At 34.7% G+C, this 24,117-nt stretch overlaps 1 protein-coding gene across 2 annotated transcripts in view; it reads right to left on the bottom strand.

Moving 5' to 3' along the window:
* Positions 1-24,117, bottom strand: part of LOC118203426 (cytochrome P450 302a1, mitochondrial-like) — a 99,349-nt gene that overhangs the window by 28,172 nt on the left and 47,060 nt on the right. For both annotated transcript variants that reach the window (XM_035375702.2, XM_035375703.2), the window contains exons 2-5: positions 9,681-9,837; positions 7,302-7,539; positions 5,771-5,958; positions 1,943-2,126 (exon numbers count right to left, since the gene is read on the bottom strand). In XM_035375702.2, the coding sequence (XP_035231593.1) occupies positions 1,943-2,126; positions 5,771-5,958; positions 7,302-7,539; positions 9,681-9,837 (767 nt within the window). The remainder of the gene's footprint in view (positions 1-1,942; positions 2,127-5,770; positions 5,959-7,301; positions 7,540-9,680; positions 9,838-24,117) is intronic.

Below are 24,117 nucleotides of genomic sequence, written 5' to 3'. Positions count from 1 at the left end.
CGTTTCATAAGAAAAACTTTTGTTTAAAACTCATAAAACAATATTAATGAACTAAAATAAGAAAAATATTTTATCATGCAGTTTAATAAGAACAAGAGATTAAATAATTCACTTTGCAAAGTTCATCTACAATTTTAATCCAGGAATAATAAAAGCATAGGACGCCTTTGATAAATTTATAAAGATAATGGCTTTCATTTTTGACAATGAAAGTTGACTAACAAATTTCGTTAATTTAGCGCCATACTTCTATTGTTCGTGGTATGAAATCGTAGATTAATTTTCTAATGAGAATTATTTATTCTTTTGTTCTTAATAAACTCTAATAATTTATTATGTATAATAAAAAATAAACTATAATAATATAATAACAATGCTTTGCGATAATATAATAATAATGCAATAAAATAAAATAATGTCTTGCAGTGTTTCTGCATTTAATTCATTAATTATTTTATGAGTTTTAAATGAAAGCTTATTTAAAAAAGCTTTTTTTATTTTTTTTAGATTGTCTGCTTTATACTCTCAATTACACTTTATCAATTAAATCCTTTCAATTGGAAAATTCGTTTTCAATAATAAATAATCACTACTTTACTTTCAGCAATTCTGTTATTTGCAACCTTACGATAAAAACTATTGTTTTTAACTTTACATTAAAATGTTTATCTATTATCTGCCATGCAAAATTTCTATATTTGATTGTAGACTGTTTTGAACAGTTACTCGCAGTCTCTCCATTTCTACTATCAAAATGAGAAAAAATTCAAAGTGGTTTATATGATTACTAAAGGGAGGTATTGCCATCATGGATGGCTTTCTAACTTCGCAACTACTTCCCACGAATTACGTAACGCTCAAGAAAGAAATTTCTCCTTACACCTTATGCAGCAGTCACTCAAGTTACACTACAGCATTTAAAAAAATTACCTCATCATCTCATCATTGCTCTTTTAAAAGAAGGCAAGAGTTCATCTTCTAATCTACGAAAATTTCAAAACTTTATAACAAATACATTTTTAGATGTTGAAATTTAAATAAATAAATAAATAAAACAGATGTGAAGTAATCTAACAAATATAGCGAATTAGCGACAAAAATTGGCCAGAAAATCAGAAATTAGTTAAAAATTTCGCATAAAATTCACTCAAAAAAATTTTTTTTCGCTTTATCTAATGACGCAAACGGTCAAATTTTGACATTTTTAGTTTGCTCTTTAGACAAAGCTATAAGCGAAAAATCACTCAACATATAATTTTTAAAAAGCTAGATAACGAAGTATGCAAATTTCAGTTCACCGGACTTTGTGTATCCACAAAGAATGTGTGTGTAAAATTTGAGCTGGATAGATTACCAAAAACGAGACGAGAAATCGAAGAGAAATGTTTGACCATAACAACAAACACCATCATAAGTGTGCTAAATAAAAGCCTTCAAAAAGAATAAATATGCACTAAAAGCAACAACAATTAATGTCCATATAATTTGACCGGTGAACATTAATGACAAATTTAGAATGAAAATATTTCTAGCATTCAGTCATTTTATTTAAAGTTTTAGCAAATGTAGTGAATTCTTCTTACACAATTTTTACCATGAAGTTTTGAAATGCTTTTCAGCTCCGTATATTTTGCGATAATGACATGCTCAGCGTAGTCTGATTTCAGAAACAAAGCACTGATGACAATTTTTTTTGTTTTTACTGTTCTGTGATTCTGCACTGAATAGTTCTCCAACAGATTGTAGCTTTTTTCAACTTAATAACTAAAAAAAATCTAAATATGCCCACATACATATCAGGACCTGAAGACGTACCTGAGACCTGAATATATACCTGAAGACGTTAATGATGGGGAGCTGTTGTTTCAGTCCATATGATTTTAGTAAGTTGGTACTTATAATAAATTGCATTACGTATGGCATATATTTTGAATTTACTCACCCAGCCAAATAATCCTGTGCAGCTTCAAGCGCCTTATAATGCTTGTCGAACATATAAGGACTAAATTCAGTTTTAAAAACAGCTTGATGTATGTCATGAGCAGCTTTAACGAGAGCATCTACCTCCTTATTTTCTTCTGTAGAAAGGCAGCCCAGGCGTCTGTTCAAGGCTATCATTCCAATACCTAACAAACATAAACTAGGTATAATAACTTGTGTAATAATGTAATACCTCATTATGGATATTTACGAAATAAAATTTTACAGATATTTGTTAAGGAAGCCTTTAGATTCGTGCAACGTATTAAAAATTTCTTGTTTTATGTCTCTCTTTACCAAAGCTCTCTAATCCTAAGTATTTTACTAAGAAGAGTACCCGATTTACAAATTAAAGGCCTAGGGCAAAATCCCTTTTCCTCTAATTCTTTACAAAGTAACACATATCACTGATGTCGAATTGCACAGCATACTTTATGAAAAAAACCAAGTAATTTACTATTTTCCCATACTAGGATATTTAAGTAATAGAAAATAATTTCGCCTTTCTGTAGCCTCTGTTTTCATGGTTTCAGTTCATTAAGTGTTTTATAGGAAACCAGCAAGAGATATGCTATCTTTGTTGACTCCAGGATACAGTTAAGACATTCTTTGAAAACGGATAACATATTACTTTATAAACAAACCTCATATATTGTGGAATTATTGAAAATGACCTGGCGGATTGGCTTGGCCAATGTTAGTTTTAGCTTACTTCAACCCCATTTTCTTGTTGATTTTTCTACTGCCAATAGATTTGTCTCCCCGATCGATATTGTGGTTATTGCTCCTGGCTGCTATATCGTTGAACTTGCATTCGAATTCCGGAGCAGACATAGATGTTTGTATATGTGTAGCGCCTATGCGGCATGAAACAAAGCACACAGTGAGACGAACGTCATCGCGAGTGGTCTGGTAGTAGGGGAAAGAGACCGGAACCCCTCGGACAGTCTCCAAGGATATTCTTCATCAGAACTGGACGCAGCCTTAACAGCTAGCTCATGTGACAGGACTACATCTCCATCCTTCGAGAACCCACTCTCAACGAAAAAGATTTTATTCGCACTCTTCGCGGTGACGTCATGAGACAGCTTTCTTTCTCCAATTTATTGCTGATGCTACTTATTAAATCAAGCACCAATCTATTCGGGTAAAACCTTTCTGTAGAACTGGCCGGGTAGTACTGAGATTCCTTATCAAAAACTGCGGTTTAACCTTTCTAAACCTATTAAGTATACCAAAGTTTCGTTCCGAACTTGCCATGACCATTTTCAAAAACAACTCCATCGTATGAGAATGATAAATTCAACAACGTGTTCCTTACGTTGCCTAGCTCACACGACTTGCGATCACCTCTATAACTGCTCCGATCCTCACAAACACTGCCGGTAGTCTTCAGATCAGAAGATCTTAACATTTTACTTGTTTTTGGACTTTTATGGGCTACCCGCAAAGGCTGGAAAACCGAAGTCTGACGTAGGTTTTAAAATAAAGTTTTATTAAGTATTATATAAAACATAAACTTGTACATTTTAAATGCGAATTTCTTTTTTCTGGTGATTAAGGAGAAATTTCAAGAATTCTTATAGGTTTTATCATAAGCCTTAATTAATTAAATTGAATAATAATGTAATTGAATTGTGTATCAATTTAATAATGAAATATAGATAAGTGCCAGGCCTACAACAATCAAAAGACCCTAAATTCGCGTGACCTTTACGAATACAGGCACCCCTAAATAATATTTGTTGCTAATGCGAATGCAAGACAATGATCGACGGTGTCATTTTTGAAGAAAGACCATAAAAACTCAAAATACGACATTAAAAAATTTGCTCTTGCTTCTACTTTTATGTTTTTAAAAGTATAATTTCTAGTCTGCGTATTTTTATCCTTAGAAATATTTTTTTTATTTTACATATTTTAAATATTATAGAAAAACTGGAAGGTCTCTTGAAGTGGATGTCAGGGGAAAATTTGCCTTGAGTAAATCAAGCCCTGATAAGAAAAAGCTAAGTCAAGATTCCAGTATAGATATTATTCAAATGTTAGCCTTTTACTAAGAAAAAGAGAATTATTTTTTAAATACGGGAATACTAATAAAATATATAAATTTGGCATATTCAAAGTATGTTTATCACCAACGTAATAAAATGCAGTTATTTCTAACACATTTTTTTCCTGCAATGTTTTCTTTCGAGAATGTTAATTTGCGATTTTCTTTTTCAGAACTCAATGGCTCCGTGCTTTTATTATGTTTGAACTGGAAAGAGCACTGTGCAAATCAGTATTAATTAAAATGTTTTAATAGGTCTGATTACGTTAAAGCAACTCTATGTATAAGGTATTTCTCCCGCCTTCCTAGCGTGCCTTCGTGGTGTAGTGGTTCTGCACGCTGGGCCGGTATTTCAGAGGTCCGTGGTTCCATTCCCGACGAAGGCGATGGCTAATTTTTCATTTCTCCTGCTTCCAAATAAATCCTAATGTCCCTACAGTGGCGCCCGAACTAAAAGGGTCGTAACTGATGAATCTCCACACCCAGGATTTGGCGATTGGGGCCCCTAAAAACCACAGTCACCCTTTAAAAGGGGGAGTATATAAGGTATTTCTCCTGCCTTCCTAGCGTGCCTTCGTGGTGTAGTGGTTCTTCACGCTGGGCGGTATCCAGAGGTCCGTGGTTTGATTCCCGGCGAAGGCGATTGCTAATTTTTCATCTCTCCGGCTTCCAAAAAAAATCCTAGTGTCTCTACAAACTTAATGTTTACATTTTTACGACCATTTAAATGCCAACTTCCGGCATCCAAAAATTCACTTCCGGTTTATTATTTATACTATAACTTTGCTTCTAATTACCGTTAAAAAAAAAAAAAATTCTGGAAATTTAAATATGTGGCCTATAAAATGAATAAATAAAAAAAAAATCGAAAATTTTCACCAAAACGACTAATTTAGGGTAGGCACCTAAAGCACTTATCTAGGTATTTGAAGATCTAGAGCTGGAGTCCCTTGTAAGTCGGATGTTAAGAAGTTCCTTGATGCAGTTCCTGGTCTACCACAGTCGAAACGGAATAAAAACGAAAGTGAATAAAAATTATACTACGTGAGAGATTTGACAATCAGATTTAAAACAATCTTCAATTAAGAACATATATCATAAAAACATGAAAGATTTTTCGAATATTGCACTGTTTGTAACCTGCGTACAACATCAGAGCTTATACAGCAACATCAGCTTACATACGAGCTGACATATGAGCCTTACGAAAACTTAAACAGCATTTACTAGCCATTTTTTATTTTTCTCTTTTCTCCTCAACTGGAATTGCGCAGTTTAAAGTGGGATGTTTCAAAGTTTCAAACATAATTTGAATGAAAACCTGAAATTTTCAAACCAGCATGAAATTGTGTCGTTGACATCACATCTCAATCAAAAAGTCCACAAAGCGGTAGGTAAAACAGAAAACATTAAATGAAAAATCTGAGCCCTCTCATGGGCAGCAACATCAAACTGTAACAGCTGTAACTATTTAAATGAAACTCAGGTTAAAATCATAAATAATAACGACGTGAAAATTGAAATAATTTGACACACTTGTTAGGATTAATGCTAAAACACAAAAAAAAAATATGATCTTTAAAAAAAACTATTTCAAGTGTTGATTAATAAAATGAAACCTTATTTCAAACATAAATGGAAACAGTAAAAGACGTATTTCCATATAAAATTTGATAAAAATTCTAATTGCATTTATCACAGGCAGAATATAGAAATAAATGAACTTTTTATTCTTACATTCTAGAGCCCATTTGAACAACCACGGCTGCAGATCCACTTCATGATTTTCATCAAGAAAAGATGGTATTTTAGCTACAAGATCATCAGTTATAGCTTCTAGTCCACTAGAACAAGCATCCGCGGAGGCGGGATTCAGTAATGTCTTCTGGAAAAGACGGCGAAAACGTAACCATTCGTCGCCATTGCTGAAATGAATTGTATCTAATGAGAGAGAGAAAAAGGAAATGTGATAGAATAGCGATTTTCAATGACTGCCACAGTCAAAAATCTAAATCTAAAAATTTTTTTTATCTTAAATATATTGAATAATGTATAGCATCTAAAGGTCTTTACTAACTAGAACTCCTTGTTCTTCATTCTAATGTCTGACATTTAGAAGTTAACTCTAAGATTTGGTGAGTTATTACTATCTTAATGCTTACTATTAAACACAAGATACATCCAGAAGGTAAAATCAAATCCAAAATATTATTTTGCACTATTTGTGTCAATACAAATAAAAATAGTAACAAAACAAATATTTCGATATCTCCATCGACTGGCATATATCCTAACTCGCTGCCTAACTCCAATATCTGACTGAGTAACAGTTCCAACAAAGTTACAATGGAACTTCAACACTGAAAGTTACAAAACCTTTCTGAAGTTACTGCTATGTTGGACAAATTGTACCAAGCAGCTTTCTTCACTTACCGAACGTAGCTATTGTCGGTCGTTCAAACTATCTCATCGGCGTCTCTTTACAGCAGATAGTAGTACAGCGGTGAGATTTCTACTCAGAATACCGGTTAAGATTATAACCTAATTAACCTAGCCGCTTGCATAAACCTCTGGTCTCAGCGTGTACGTGAGTAAGCAAGCTATAATGGAAATAAATTAACCTAAAGCCAACTGTTAATCAAATTTAAATAATAAATATCACAAATAAGTTATCATAATTTTAAAATCACCACGTTTATATGATTAAACCAAACTAATTATTTTACTTTTTATTATGTATCTGTAAATTACCTTACAGAATTAGTAAGGTAATTTACAGATACATAATAAAAAGTAAAATAATTACTTTTGATATAAAAAAATCTTTACTACTGTATTATCAGTGAAAAATTAAAGTATGAATAGCACTTGAAAAGAAAAACCTAAAAATTTTATTATTATTTTCTTTTTACGGCTTTCTGTAAATTTTCAAAACTTTATAACAATTTTTTCAATTCATCTTGTATTTACTTATCTTTTTAGTTTAGACAGTTATATTCTACGTTAGTAATTGTTTGAAAAATTACGTTTATAATAAATTATTTTTATCTTTTTCTCTCTTTTTCGTTAAATGTTGGTGAATTTATCTTTCAATATGTAGAAATGTGATTTCTTAATTAAAAAACGTATACTACACATCCCCGAAAATGATGTATATTTCCATACTTTAAGCAAATTATTTACTGCTGAAGTTTCAGGATTCCTTATTTGAAAGTAAGAATTTCTAAATCGTCATCTTAAAACACCTATATCTGAGTATAATACTTACCTTGGGAAAAGTCCTGGTCCACTGTACAGATGTGGCCTTTCTTCTCTGTACTTTGCTAATGCTCTGTGGCTTATCCTAATAGGCTTCGGGCCTTCATTGCTGTACACAATTTGCATGTCTCTGGGATCAAATACATGAAGTAACGTTCGATCGCTGTGGACCTTCTCTCTGACTAGTGGCCCATATTGTTCATGCATCTTTGCATAGGTCCGATGCATTTTTTCTGAAGTATATTCACCTGATTCCGAAAGAAAGCAAATATTTTTTAAAACAAGCATTCCATGTGTCGATGATAAGAAGGTAATTTTTTTTTTACTTGATGGAGGCATTTTAATGCCTAACAGACCAGAAAACGTTTCGCGCAAACAGTGTGCTAGTGGAAACTATAAGGTTTACTCTTCTTGAGCACGATCAGCCAGCGTGGTGACGTAGATATCCTGCTTTAAAAAAGTTTCTCCAACTTCTGTGACGTCACTGTCTCAAGCGTCAGAAAGAGAAAGGTTTGACCTTAAAAAAGCATAATGTCTACTGACCTTGGAAGAAGCGTACCAAAAGCGCTTTCCAGGGAAGTGTTGCCACTAATCATTTCCTTGGGGAGACGATTACTGGCATTCGATAGAACATTTGAATTTGGCATTTGTTAGGGAGAATCGAAAGCCAAATTCGTGACATTTTCAACTGTTCCTCGTGGATTTTCTGTTCTCATTTCTTCAACAGAAAAAATTCCTGAGCTTTAAAAATGGAAAGTGGCTCCAGTACGGTGTTGCGCGAATGGCTTCCTAGTCTGTTAAGCCTTTTTTTTTTTATTTAAATAAGATGAACTGACTGACTAGTTAATTTGCTTTAGTTTCCTTTTTCTCTTAATTCGGTAAAAAGAACTCTGCGCATAAGGAATATGCTAGAATCCCAGACATTTAAAAAAAATTGCTTTGCATAATTATACATTAAAAGAAAGTTGGTAAATTACTTACATATAAAAATACATGAGGGCTCTCTGGCTGCCTTCGTAATGATTTTTTCAACAGAGACCGTCCGTATTTAGTATTTAAAAGTGGGGAAAGAATCACGAAAACCCATGCAGCCGGTCCCATCAGCTGCAGAATTAACTGACACCAACTATCTGTAATCGTGTCTTAGGTACTCAGCCAAAGCATATCATAGGAATTTTAATCATTGTAATGTGTTTACACATTTATATGAATATTCATTTCTACTGATTTGATTTTTTTCTGGACAATCATGACACAAGCCTGTAAGCTCATAAATATCATTTTAAGGTTTTATCTTTTTTTTTTTTTTTTTTTTTTTTTTTTTTTTTTTGCCTGGCCTGTTTTTTATCGGATATTATTCTACATATTTGTATTTGGTATCACTATAATATTCCGAATTTCACCGGTATTATCTTTTACTGGAAAATATTCCATGGGATTTACAGTAATATGGTTTTATGGAGGGATTACTTATATATACATAATGTTTTTATGGATATTTTGTTAACTGGTACTAAAACAAATTCTACTGATTTTTTCTGATGATTTTACAGGGATGTGGAAGTAGACGTAGAAATTTATCAGTTTCGTTATTTTTTTAGATATGGGTTCCTGTAAAATTCTAGTGCATTTTTACCGACTGAGTTTTACGCCGTTTTGACCTAGGGTACCCGTAGAGTTCTGTAGGTTTTTATTTACTTATTCCTGCGGAAATCCGGCTTACAGGTACTTGTAAAAGAGTATTGTTTTTGTCTACTGATTTTCACGGCGTTTGATGTATTTAATTATGGCAAAGCATCCAAGGACTATCTGCCTTAGAGACGGTATGTCTTCGCGGAGAACTTTCTACGGGAAACTGGCTTCTGTCTACGTTACACATGGGGAAAACACCCAAGCCAAAGAATCTCTTAGAGATTCTTTGACCCAAGCAACCAACCTATTCGCCTGAAATCGAACTACAATTGTTCAGACATTTTACCGCTCTGCAGCTGATTGGGAACAGATTTACGGGTACCCGTAGAGTTCTATTGCTTTTTATTTACTGAAATTTAAACGGATTTGGCCTATGGACACAAGTCTATTTTTTCTCCTATGAATATTCGTAAACTAACTTTACACACAATTTTTTATTGATCTATAAATTTCAATTTACAACTCGTATATTATCTTTTAAGTAACTTTATTTATTACATATTTAGATAAAGTTTATATATATATATATATATATATATATATACATAAAGATAAAGTTGATATACTTAGATAAATTTGATGTAATTAATATAAAGTTTCCTCTGTATTTAATATACCATGAAACATTTAGTATCCGTCTGTGTCTTAGAGAGAAATAATTTAAAACAAAATGAGAATTATTATCAGTGAAGTTTACCTATGATCGGGAAATAACGCCATAAATTTCCTATTAGCGGCAAAGGTTTTGGCCCAGGGATGGAATCGAAGCTTTTAGTTTCCAGCTCCGCAACCAGCTTTTTTTCAGCTACGGTACAAAAAGATTTCAGACTCTTTTTGCATGCTCTCCTATACATCTGAAACACAGGAAATCAGCTTACTCTTTCAAACTACTTATATGATAGAATATCAAGCTTTCCTTATATAGCATTGGTACTGAAAAGAAAATAATTGAAATTATAAAACAAATACTTTTAACAAAACACAACGAGGTCCTATTTATCTTTTTTTTTTTTTTTTTTTTTTTTTTTTTTTCAGCATACATCTGTATATCACTTTGATGGTGCCAAGAATGCATTTACGCATTAATTATCAAAATTTCCGTCATCTCCCGATTAATCAGAGTAACATCAAGGATAACATCCGTGGTTATTACAAGAACAGTTAAAATAACACAAGAAAGTATTAATACTATAATTAATATAAAATACTATAAATAATCTCCCTGTTTAATTGGTTACATACCGTGTTTACTTGCGTAATAGTCGCACCTCCGTTTGGAAAAAGAAAAAATCGTCAAAAGTGTGCAATAGTGTACGGTAGATTTCCCCACATAATTGTCGTATTTAGACATTCCCAATGCAAAATTCGCAAAAAAAAAAAAAAAAAAAAAAATAAAAATAAAAATTCGGATCACAAGTGCCTTACTTTAGGAATAATTTGATTCACGAACAAATTTTCTCAGCAAAAACCACCTCAGATTATGAACAGTGTCTTGAATAGCAAACTCTCAGGTCAGCAACATGTGGTTTTCGAGATAACCAAAGCTATTTAATTAACATTCAAGGAGATGATGTTAATTTCGGAAATATCACTTTAATGTTTTCCATTGCTTAATTCTAATTATCAAAAACCTGGTAACAAGTGACTCACAGAAGTAGTCTCATACTGACTGCGGGCCGAACACACGACCTGAAAGCAGTTATATATATATATATAAGATATAAAATATTGAAGAACACTGCAAACAAAATTACTAAGTTTAAGAAGTCCTTTTAATTCCTCGTTTTAATTTGGTTACGTCCACTTTCTGTCTTAAAAATGCTAAGATATGAATCTAAAGTACGTCATCTGAAAATTAATACATTCCATGTCTCTTATGTAATGAAGCTGCAGTGCAACAGCTCTCAGCCTATCAGATTAAAGAAATAATTTATTATATATCTGGCACTTTCCCTGTTGCATACCCTTTTTTCCTACTTCGGTTGCTGCTGCTTCGACGTTTAGCTCAGCCTCTGCTAGCCGTTCTCCATAATAAGTCTGTGTAAAATCGTGGGGTGCATAGTGCACTCATAATTATTATGTGTAATGACAACGAATATTTGTCCTAAGAATAAGTTATCAAGGAATAAAATTATACGTTGAATTTACGGTCACGTCTGTCTTCAAGTGTCTTGCTTCTAACTACGCAGTAAAGCCTCTTCAAGTTATTGTAATGCAAATAGCCATCGCCATTCCAATGTAGCTGTTTCCGAATCATCGCATTATATGTGTGATAAAAACAAAGTCAGAAGTGAATGACCAGCAGGAATTTTGATGGCGTAGAAGAGTTGATCTATAATGAATAGGAAATTGGAGGCGAAGGCAGATTTAATCTTCATTTTTTATTTCGGTAGATACGTTGCAGCCACAATCAAGCTGGCACATTAATTGTGCCTATTTAAAAAAACTTACATTTTAGATAAATTTGCAGTAAGATAGAAAGAGCAGACAGACAGCAGTTTAGCTAGCCCAAAGCGTTGAAAGCAAGTGCGTTATGTTCAGGGAGAAATCTTTAATTCAGACTGAGTTAGTTTACGTTCTCAATGCATTTGATTGGATAGTTAATACTTCTGTAAAATTGTTATTGGCCGCTTGAGTTCCATATACATCATCATATAACATAAGAATCATATGACATGGATCAGTCTCGCAGTGAAATAGAAGTTACTATTTTTAGAACAGAGAAGGAAAATTAATTTACGCTGCTAATTTCATTTTTTACATAGTATATATAATAGAATAAATATATATGTACATATAATAGAATAAAAGTTAAAAATTAGAAGAAAAATTATTATCCCGAAAAATTTTTTAAAAAAATTCAAAAAGAACCTGAAAATGACTTTATTTGAAAACCATGACAAACTATTAAATTTTAGATCAAAGCATGATAAAAAAACAAAAGTTTAAAAAAAATTATACACTTTTTTAGAAAAATTGAAATTTAAACTAATTAAGAAAACATTTAAACGTATGTAATGTAATCATTCAAATTTCAGCTCCTCAAATCGACTTATCTAGGGGTAATAATTTGAAACAGCGAAACCCGAACAATTAAGGAGCTCTCAACTTACGATTCGTTCCACTTGATTCTTTGAGCAAAAGTTTTTTAAATAAATAAATAAATACTATATAAATTTCTATAATACAATAATTACACCCAAACTCAAAGAGACAAGTGATTACCCCGACGCAAACTGAGTACCCGAAAAAATATTAATTAAATTGTAAAACTAAAATTTCGAAATTACATATATATATTAATAGAAAAAAAAGAAACTTAATTTAATATTTACATACAAGCAATAATCAAAAGTTATGCACAGTCTAAATCATAGGTGTTGGTATAATTCAAATCTAATAAAAAGTACAAATAAACAAGTTTTACACGACGTTAACTTAGTTTATCTCAATTTATAAAAAATATGAACTACGCAGCTATACATACAGTTAACCAACTAATGACAGGCTGATGATGGAGGCCGGGGACCCCTGATGTCTAGCATAGGTAAACAGGTGTGTGTCCGACGCCCTCTCCTATTCAAAGCAATACCTCCCAGGGGCAACAAAAATACCGTATCGGCAGTTTTGTATGTGTAACTTACTTGCTGCATAGCTAATGGTTTTTACATTGGTTACAACAGTACAGAAAGGAATCTTTGGTTTGCTAACAGAATTATAGAATACAACATTTAGACATATACCATAAAACTAAATATAACATGCAATGTATGCCTACAACATAAACTTACAATTTATGCATACACATAACGTGCAATATATAATGAATATAAACATACAACATAAAAGTATACATGTAAAGAAATGTAATAAATAAACATAAAGAAATAGACTGCTGCGTTGTCATGACTGCATTATTGTTCTATATTGTGACAGACTCATAGAAAGCATATATAAGAAGAACCAACTCAATAGAGTGTGCTGGAAACACCAGAATACTGAAATGGCACCAAGCACCAACTGTTGGCTGGCGAACTACATTCACTGACTATACCCACGCGGGAAGCTGAACCCCCATCCGAACCCAGTCACGTGGCCTAACCACACAAGCATACGGTGACAAATTCCCAACTTAATCCTCCCTCGCTTTTTACTTCAAACAGAAGTCGAGCACATAAGCCTAGTCTATGTATCTATGGCTCACGGCTCACATCGTATTTAAAACAAATGTGTAATTTAAATGTAATCCAGAGCCGTGTGACATTTTCTCGGGGCCCACGGGCCACTAGTTTGAGGTCACTGATAAATACCCACAAATTCATTCTGGAGGGTATCATGGCCATACTGGGATGCATGTAGAGATTTTGAGCTCTGTAACTCTTAAGAATTTTTTTAATCTATGATAGTAAGTTTCTAGGCAAACTCATGGCCCTAAGAAGTTAACAATAGAGACATAGGAAGTTCCTAGAGAACCATACAAATGAGCTCAACATGAATGAACAACAATGATTTCAGAAGAAGTAAAAAGCAATTGTGGAAGAAATGTTTTTTCAGAGAAAAAAAAGGAAGGGAAAAAAGTAATCCAAATCCTCTAATCCGCGAAATTTGGGCAAAAAGGATGTAACGTTTTCCCAAAACCATACCATCCTGATAAAGCAGAAACAAGCTATAACGTTAGAAATTTGAACGATAATGCCTAACTTCAGAGACATTTTAAAGTGTAGGTAACAAGAAATCACGGTAGACAAATTTTAAACCGAACGGAAGCTGAATAACTCTCAGCGTCAAATAGTGGTAGAATACAAAGAAAGATAAAAAAATGGATGCCAACCAAACATCCTGATGTTTTTATGGAAGTACAAAACTATAAAATTTGCTTCATCACTTTCCACTTATGCTCTCTCCTCTCCTTCGTATAAGTACAGCAAAATTAAAGTAAATTTTGATTTGTTTTATCCGTTTAATACTGCGTTTATATTTTTACTTCCTTGTACGAAGTAAAGGAAGTATTGTTTTCGCGAAAAATTTCGGGTATCATATTTCAACGGAAATATCAACTTTTACCGTTCTTGAACTCAATTGGACAACTTTTTTGCGTGCCGTCTGTGTGAGCGGACACAGACGGTGGACTGTGTGCGGACTTTCTTTCTCCGGGGTTTGACTCAGGCGAACGCCTGGGAAGTACTGGTTAAGATCTGTACCTGGGCAGTCTCAGCCACGGTTCACAGAAGGCCTGAGGGCTCTCGGGACAAATTAAGGCTCGGCAGGGACCGTACGGGTACTGCTTCGTCTGCCCTTGCTCTGTGGGGTCGCAACATGGTAGACTGTTAAGTTCGGCGGGGCGGCTCTTAATTCCGTTTGGCAACAGCCTCAGATCGGAAGCGGCCCCATCCGCTAGCGGTGTGTGTGCGGACAAAATAAAGGACTCTTTGTTCCTAAACGGTTGTAAAATGGATTTAAAAAATGGATGCAGACCGGGTTTCAGACGTATGGAACATACGTACGTACGTATATATTTCGCAAAACTCAAAAACAATTAGTCGTAGCAAGCTGAAAGTTTGTATATGAGACTGCTATAAAATGTAATTGTGCGTCGCCTTTTTTTGTTGCAATCGGTCGCACCAGAAATGTATACGTATATATATATATATATATATATATATATATACGTATACGTTTCTGGTGCGACTGTGGGATATATATCCACACCCACTCTCTTACCCGGCTTCGTGAGCTCTGCTTTCTTACACTTATATGTTGGTAAATTGTGTACATTTTGCCTTAAAAATTTTTGAATTATGTTGTTCTTATTTTCTCGTAAAGGTTTTTATTCCTTTAGTGAAACTGTATGCATTAGTTGTAGAATTATTACAAGAACGTAAGTTGCGCTAGGCCTAATGTGGCGACCGTTTATTTATATTTGAAGCTCTTAGTAGTATAGCGAATTAAGTCAATTGGTGCTGCAACTTAAGAATGTTTTTGTCCACTGGAACTGGACGTTAACTATAAATTGTGTGCACCGAAAATTCTTTTTGCCCGTTGACTGAAATACTTGTTTTGGCGTAGAAACAATAATTTTTATTGCAAAAATTATTTTTTTAACTGTTTCAAACTGTATTATGTGTTTTATGTTTCTCTGTATTTTACAATTTTTAATGACGATATTTTGAGTTTTATATATTTTTGCCTTAACGCGAAATAAGAACTGAAGTGATTGAATGAGAAATATATGTAATGAAATTCCAATAAATAAGTTTAAATGAAGTACAGCAAAAAACGTGTATAATTTAATAGGTCGTATAAGGAAGACCACATTACATTTTTCTTCCTTAATAAAATATTTTGCGAATAAAAAGACACGCAAAAGTTTATTATTAATTTAAGCTGCTTTAAAATTATTTTTAAGCTTTTTTGAAAATTAAAGCGATTAAATTTTTTATAATTATTTAATTAATAAATCATTTATTTGTAAACTAGGTTTTGTAGTTAAAACTTTGACCGACTTACGGAGGAATAAATAGGCTATGGTATAATTGCAAGTTAGACATTTAAAATTAATTTACTCCACCTTCAGAGCAGCTGGTCCGCTTGGAGTTAGGGCTTTCCAGCCTGTTTAAGCCCTGCCAGTGATTATAATTTTGATCGCTGATATACCACTATTAAACTGAATGAATGAATTAAATATGATTGAAAATTATGCACATTATACATTTTTTCAAGTGTATGGCATTTCTTTTAACTGTCTTTAGCTATAGCAAGATGTCATCTAGTTATTTAGTCGATTGGAATTTCCAAGAGCTATTTCATGCCTTTTTAGATACGTCTGAGCACGTATGTGTTGCAGCATATGTTTATAAGTACTAATACTTTCGAAAATTTCTACCTATATCTTTCTATTTTTGCTTTTCAGGAGAGCATCGAAAACAGTGTTGCTCGAACTGCCAAATGCACTAATTCCAGCACTGTTTGAAAATCTGTAGGATTTTACGTGAATTGGCCAATTATTATATGTTGAACTTTTGTTCCTTCTTTTCGTAGTTCTCATCAGAATGCAAATTAGTTATTGTGTATTTAAGCCAAGGGTTTGAATGTTTTAGAGTTTCTTACGACCTCCTCTTATTGTTTCCAACTATTTTCAGTTCTGCAAAAGTGACTCCGGCTTTAGCATCTTGCTAGCCGACGTTTAAATACGTGTTGTTAACTGTCTTGAGCCAGCTTAAATAGTCTATTGTGTATATAGTCTTGGACTAGTTTACCTACATTGCAATTTAATTTCATTTTAAGTTAATTTAAATATCCGCAAGTAGCGGAGGTTCGTCGGTCGAGGAAGCAGTGCTTTCCGTTCATTTAAACGTTTTTTAGATTTTTTTCTTATGGTGGGCACTATCTGTTATAGGCATTGCCACTGTTATGGCCACAAGCGGTGATCACTTTATAATGGTTCGCCATCTATTAGTTGGCGGAGGCACCTAATAACATATTAGGTGGTGATACTATGATACTATACTTTTGGCAGTTTCAGTTGGAATTTTATCCAGCTATTATTGGCACCTCAAATAACTCCGGCTAGGGAAGACACACATACAATACATCATAGCAAAACCTTAATTAGAAACTGCATGATAAGTGTGAGGTGATGGTCCTGGCCAGTGTGAGATGAAATTGCACTTAACTAGGTGGAAAAAATAAGTGCGTGGGTGTGTTGTTAAAAATAATAGAGCAAAAGGGAGCCAATTAGGAGAGAGAAAGTAACTTCGGAAGAGCAGATTCTGATTGACGGGGATCAGTCACGTGAGTGGTCACCCACCCAAGTTTTGACCCTGGAATGCTGCTTGAGTTTGAAGGGAGAGTTATGAAAGATGTTTTGAATATTATGCTGGGTTTCTGAAATAATGAGTGGCGTAAGGTCTTAAATTTATGTCTATTTCTAAAAGTTCATACTTAAAATTGTCCGAGTAGTTAACGTCTTCATTTGATACTGCTTTTTTGTAGAAGTTACTATTAAGTTTGTTTATGAAGGTGGCCAAATTTTGAATTTTGAGATCCATATGATGATGTTCATTACGAACGAACTAAAGCGGTCCTGTTGATCTTACGGAGATAATTGTTCTGGAAAGCTTGGAATTTGTTTATGTCAGTGTTGGAGGTTGTGTTCCAGGCTGGGGAGGCTTATGTGAGGATAGGTTTTATAATTGAGGTGTAAATACGATTTTTGCGTGCTAAATGAAGTGGGGACGAGGCGTTGATAAGAGAGTTAAGTTTCCTGGAGACCCCGATGGCCTTTCCAAGAGCCACGGATATATGTTTATTCCATGTGAGCGAGCCGTTGAAATGGACTCCTAAATAAGCGGCCTGATTAACTTCGGGGATTTTTTCATTAAATAATAAATCAATGTCGACATTTTTTTCTATGACGCCCTATGAGAAGAAGTTTCGATTTTGATGCGTTTATTAAAGTCCTACATTTCTGACACTTCCTCGATCTCGTGTGTAATCCTTGTGATGACATGTGCGGGGTTAAGAGAGCTGGAGAAGAATTGCGGTGTCATCCGCGTTAACAGGCAGTGATACAGTTTGTGTTGTCAAGCCTGGGGAAATCTGTTACTTATATTAAATAGAGAATTGGTCGGATTATACTACCCTGTGGGACACCACTTTTTTTAAGGTGGGTTTCCAGAGCGGTGGTCTCCCTGTCTTACACAGAATGAACGGTTATTAAGAAATTAATGCAGGATCTTAGCCGTTTCCCTAGGGAGATCCAGGGAAGCACGCTTGTAAGTGAGGCCGTTATGCCAGACGGGGTCAAACGCTTTTGCCACGTCTACCATAAGAAAAGCAGTTGTTTTGTGTTTATGCGTAGCATCCCTCACAAATTCCACAATCCTAGCTAGCTGCACAGTAGTGGATAACCCCTTCCTAAATTCAAATTGTTGGTTTGGAAAGGTGCTCAGGGCAAGCTGCAATTTATTAAGAATCATCCTCTCAAGAATTTTACCCAAAGCTGGGAGCAAGCTGATACAGCGGAATCCATCTACTTTGGTGTTATCTTTCCCCGGCTTGAAAAAGAGGATTTCAACTGCTTGCTTCCACTCCGTCGGAAAATAGCTCAAGTAAAGACATGTGTTATAGATGCTACAGAGTTTGTTTATAATTTTATTGGAGAGTTGCTTAATAATTGTATAAGAGATTTTATCTTTTCCTGGGGCTTTCCTTTTAGGAAGTTTAGAAATGATAGAGTTGATTTCAGGTTGGGATGTGAAGACAGGGAGTTTAGTAGCACTGAGTTGACACAGCCAGTTATCAATAAAAGTGTTGACGTGGTTTATATAATTTGTTTATTGTTTAGCAAAGTGTTTGGCAAACACGCCTTCTTTTTCCTTGTTGCTATAAGTGTATCCAGAGTCGGCCTGAAGTGGTTTGTTGCTAGTTCTATTTGCTTTGAGGGGGCGAAGGAATTTCCAGAATTCCTCCATCTCCTGCATAAAGTTTTTCTACTTTGTAATTCCAAAGTTTGATACGGTGTTCTTCAATCATGCCTTTGATGTGCCTGTTGAGTTTATTAGTTTCCGATTTTTTGATGGCTGGGTCGCGTGAGTAGGTGTAGATTTTGTTATGTGATTGGATGACGGTTTTGATGATATGCGGGAGCTTGAAATGAGGTGTTTTGCTGGTCAATTCAGTGGTAGAATTTTAAGGGCATTTTCTATGCACTTGTTGACATTTAAAATTGCCTGGTCGATATCATTGATTGTTTTAAGGGGTCTAATGGCAGGGGTTTTTGGTTGTTATGGTTTTGGAAGTTGTTCCAGTCCGTGACTTTGCACGTGTTATTTACTTCAGGTATACTAATTCCAACGTGTGCAATTACTGGGACATGATCGAACGAAAGATCATTGAGGACTTCGATGCTAATTGGGAGATTTTCTGAAGTAAGAAGAAGGTCTAGAATGTCAGGGCATTGTCTTGGATTTGTGGGACGGAATGTGTAGTCTCCAAGGGTTAAATGTAGAATGGGTTGTTGTATAGAAACTTGAGAAGAATTTCTCCGTTCTCATTAGACTGACGACATCCCCAACTAACACGTTAAGCGTTGAGGTCACCGCAACACTGATAGGAAAGGGGCTGCTGGACAAGTTGTGTAAGTTATGATCCTGCAGTCTGAGGTCAGAGGTGTTATATAATGCACATAGTACCATATTTTCCCAGTTTGGACTATTAGGTGGTGGGCCACAGCTACCTCTTATTAATAGACAGAATACCGCACTAGCAATTTAACTTTTCAGGAATCAGCATCCATACTCCGGGAGCCACCCATGCGGGCGCAGTCCCCGCGTTCCCCACTGGGCAACAACGACACTGCTACCGGGCGCTACCCCGGCCTCAACTTAAACAATGATGGTGTTCTATTTGAAATGTCAATCCCCCGAGGGCATCGAGAGAGCCAAACTCCCAAAGACAGCCGCGCTATCTAAGAATGTTGCGACCTCACAACCAGGAGGCAGACAAGACAGTACCAGCAGGGTCCTTGTTGAACCTGAACCATCCCCCCAATGAACGGAGGTTCTAGTCCTGTGAAGACAGATTGTGACAGACAATTTACATCATGCCTTCTTCGGGATTCGAGACCGGGTCCTTCGGTTACGGCATTCAGAGTCACTAACCATTTTCTCGTATGGGCGGCTCATTTGAAAATTAAATAGAAAGGTGATTAACCTTCTTAAGACCTTTCTTTGCTTCATGCTAAATCGATTACTCGCCTCCAGTCCAGTAGAGTCTACAGGACATTAACAGAAACTTATAGACATGGAAGTTTTATTTCAAAACCAAATTAAAAGCAAATTCAGTTTGCAGATACTTTTGACAATATAACGGAACGTCTGTGTTAGTTGCTTCGTCGTATCAAATATCGGCAAAAGGACTTCGAAACTTTCAAAACTTTGAAAGATATTTCGAAATTTATCATTTATTAATTCATTCAATTATTCTCTTTTCTGAAAAAATGTTGAATCAAGCAAACATGTTTTTTATCAGCACGATTACTTTCATTCATCTACTATTTTAATATCAGATTTAATATTAATATATATTAATATTAGATATTAAATAAGATAAACAAAAGATAAAGATATTAATATTAGATTTATTTTAGTAGCGCTTATGAATAATATTAGGTAATATTTAAAAATATTATTACCACTTAATATTATTTTAATGCTAAGTACATTTTTGATTTTCAAAAATATAATGTTTTTTTAAATTGATGTTCTCAAATTTCAGCATAAATTTGTTCTTCAGAGAGATTGTCGAATGTATTTTTAGTGCTGCCTTTTTCTAACTGAAATGTAAGAATAACAAACAGTTCTTAGAAACTACTTCATGCGATCAACTTCTCCGATTTCAGCGATAAGCTTGAGTCACTATCAAAAACCAGAAGCTGAATGAATAAGTGTCATTGAAACCAGCTATCAAAATTTCGATCCATCCATCAATCTTGTGACTTAACCCTTACACTTAAGTATGTTTAACTTCAGAATAAAAAGAATGATAATATGAAATCAGTTGCCATGTGCCTTTTCCAGCAAATTTTGACTATGCTCAGTTTCATGCAGAATTTAAAAATATTTCGCTATAAATTTTCATTTCTCGCTCATTTCCAAAATCGCTTTTATCTCTTTCTTGTTTGATTCACAATTATCCTTTTTTCAGATAATATACAATTACCTATAAGATGCCCCCTACCAAAAAGGCTCTGGATCAAACATATCTAATAAACTACTTTTTTTTATAAAATGGAAAATACTTTTACGCATTTGCAACAAGCAAATATTCTGATTTAAGAATGAAAATGTCTTGCCTATGTCCTCCAAGACTTGCTCTGACGCACCGCCCTCTTCTCGGTAAAATTCGTAATATTCTCACATATTCCTTTTTCGAGTTCCTTATGTGTGTTGCGTGAGTACGGGGTTGTAACAGATTGAATGCATACGGAACCAATGATAGCACAATAAAATTAATTTTACCAAAAGAATCACTTCACAGTTCTGGAACTTTCCAAAAAAAAAAAAAAAAATAGCCGTAGTATCACACATTCCAATCAGTAGTTACACTTCAAGCTAACTAAGAACGCACTTCGCTGATGCTCTCTCCCGTCTAATATACAATAGTTTCCCCCAGGCCGCCGAGAAATCTCCAGTACTTCTCAAAACTACTCGAAGGTATATGAGGGGCAGATACGGTTATAGTTACATATATAGATTAATTACAGTTATTCAATTACAATACACATTACAATTATGCAGGAGCAGCACTAAAATGTCGCCAAATGGTCGCCAGGTTTGGCGACTTCTCTCCAAACTTGGTGAGAAAATTAGTCGCAAAAACCATTGCGAACTTACCGATATCTCACCAATTTAACGAGATAGCTATTTACTCAATGTTAAATGAACTGTTTGTTTACATCATACAAAAAGTACTACAGTTCCACATATAATTTCACTAAAATTATTTACATATGTACAAAATTCGTAGCCATACTTTACTTTTATAAAACTGAAAGTACTTTTGCATACTTGCAACAGGTAAATATTCCGATTTAAGAATGAAAAATAACGTCTTGTCTATATCCTCCACGACCTGCTGTGCAGTACTGCCCTTTCTCAATGAAATTCGTAATGTTTTTACATATCTACCTGTTGACTTGCCTCGTTCAGTTTTAAGTTCTTTTCGTGTTTTGCTTTAATTTCGGATTTGGGGGACTTGCAATAACACTATCACACAGCAACAATGTTTTCAATAGACCGGTTGGATTGAGAATTCAGTAATTTAATGTCTGCTGTTGAACCTCGTATTCTTAAATTTCTTTATCAATATGCGAACTGTTGTTTCATTAGGTGCACTTTGGCGTCCAAAAATTGCACGAAGCTTTCCGAAAGCTTTCTGCATAACAATCGCCATTCTTGTAATGAGTTTTCGCATCCAAAGCTCACTCTTCTTTTATGCAACGCTCCATGTTGACTAACCTGCAATGAGCCTGTAAAAAGAACTGACAATAAGGAAATGTCAAAATGTCGCCTGTTTAAATTAAATTCGACGTTCTAAAATCGCAACATTTGCCTGAGGTAAGTAAATTACTTTTTGTGGGAGCAAACTAAATTCGGCGCTTTTGCTGGGCCTTTCTGTATTTCAGGTATAGTAAAGTATAATTTCAAATTCAACATTATATAAGAATCGTATATAAAAATCATTGTTTGTTTTAATTTACTAAAATATAAGGCTAAACCTTTGCACTCAGAAACGCGAATAGTAATACTTGATTGCATGCTCCTCCTTCACCAAAATGAGCCAGCGTACGATAGAAAATTTCTATTATCAAAAGATTCTTCATTTGTTATTAACTGTTTCGTAATTACGGTTTTCGTAAATCCTAATTTTTCCTCTGCAACCTTAAAATCTCATTAACTTTCTCATGGATTATTTTGATCTAAATCGAAGTTCATACATTTGGGAGACTTTAATAATTAATAATTTTAATTTTGCGATTTGAATTGTTTATTATACATGTATATATATATACATATTGTAAAAAAATCGAAGCACTAAGAAGGACTTTTGCGATTATGACGAAATTTGGTATGCAAAAACATCTTGATCGAACGTGCATAATGCTCAGTTTCAAAGCAAATGAACAGGGATTGCGATCATAGCGCATTTCTAGAGTGCAATTCGCAAAATATAAAACCAGTAACTGATGAGGAAAATTTATCTTTTTTTGTTGCTGCCATTTTAATTCCGTAAAGAAGCAACTAAAGATGCCATTACGACGATATCGAAGACCTTAAAGACAACTAAACGACTTCGAACGTGGTCGCATTTTAGGGTTGCGTGAAGCTGGCTGGTCATACCGAGCAATAGGCCGCCACCTGCAGCGTACAGACACTGCTGTGCAAAGATGTTGGCAGTAATGGTTGCTACAAGGAAACTGCCGTCGAAATGAAGGCTCTGGAAGGCCAAGGAGCACGAATGCGAGGCAAGAAAGGATGATTGTTCGCCAGGCCCGAACCGCCCCAACGGTATCATCGTCGATTGTTCAACGCACTACAGCCATGTCTATACCTCCCGTGGCACCGTCCACCATCACACGGTGCTTGTCTGAGGCGGGGTTACGCTCACAGAGGCCTTTAAGACGTTTGCCTTTGACCCCACAGCATCTTCGGAGACGTCTGGTGTAATGTCGCAGCCGATCATCATGGCTGCCATCAGACTGGCATCTATAGTGTTCAGCGATGAATCCTGCTTCATTCTTTCAGTTTTGAATCAGATGGCCACCGTGTTGCTGTCTGGAGAGGACGGGGCCAGCGGTCCCAATCAGCCTTTTTTTACTTCCTTGTACGAAGTAAAAAGGAAGTATTGTAATCGCGAAAAGTTTCAGGCACCATATTTCAACGAAAATATCCATTTTGACCGCTATCGAATGCAATTTAACGGTGTTTTTGCGTGATATCTGTACGTAAGGACAGAATAAAATACTCTTTTCCTTCAAAAAAATTATAAAACTGCTTTAAAATTAATTCTGAAGAGAATTTTTCGTGGCGTCTGTACGAACGTATGTACGTACGTGCGTGCGTACGTACGTATCTCGCATAACTCAAAAACGAGTAGTCTCAGAACGTTGAAATTTTGTATATAGGACTGCTATAACAAGTAGATGTGCACCTCGTATATTGGTTGCAATCGGCCGCACCAAACGTATATAAATATATTTATATATATATATATATATCCACTCTGTTACCCGGCTCAGTGATCTCAGTTTTTTTACTCTTATATGTTTGTAAATTGTACATTTTTTGCTTTAAAAATGATTGAATTATGTTGTTTTTATCTTCCGGTTAAGGATTTTATGTCTTTAGTAAATCTGTGTGCAATATTTTTAGAATTATCAGCAATTTTAAAGTTGTTTAATTGCCGCTAAGCCTGTTTTTAATGGCGGCATTGATGTTTACATTTGAAACAGGAGACTAGTGGATTTGTTGCCAATCTAGAGAAACTTAGCTCCTCAACAACAAAGATAACGCATTCATTTATTATTGCCAATTAAATCATGCTTAATTCTTTCTGGAATTTTTTCGAGGAAA

Source organism: Stegodyphus dumicola, chromosome 3 (assembly GCF_044657685.1).
Source record: "Stegodyphus dumicola isolate Sdum_Otavi_A_Nest chromosome 3, ASM4465768v1".
Classification (NCBI taxonomy): domain Eukaryota; kingdom Metazoa; phylum Arthropoda; class Arachnida; order Araneae; family Eresidae; genus Stegodyphus; species Stegodyphus dumicola.
This window is presented reverse-complemented; position numbering and strand designations above follow the sequence as displayed.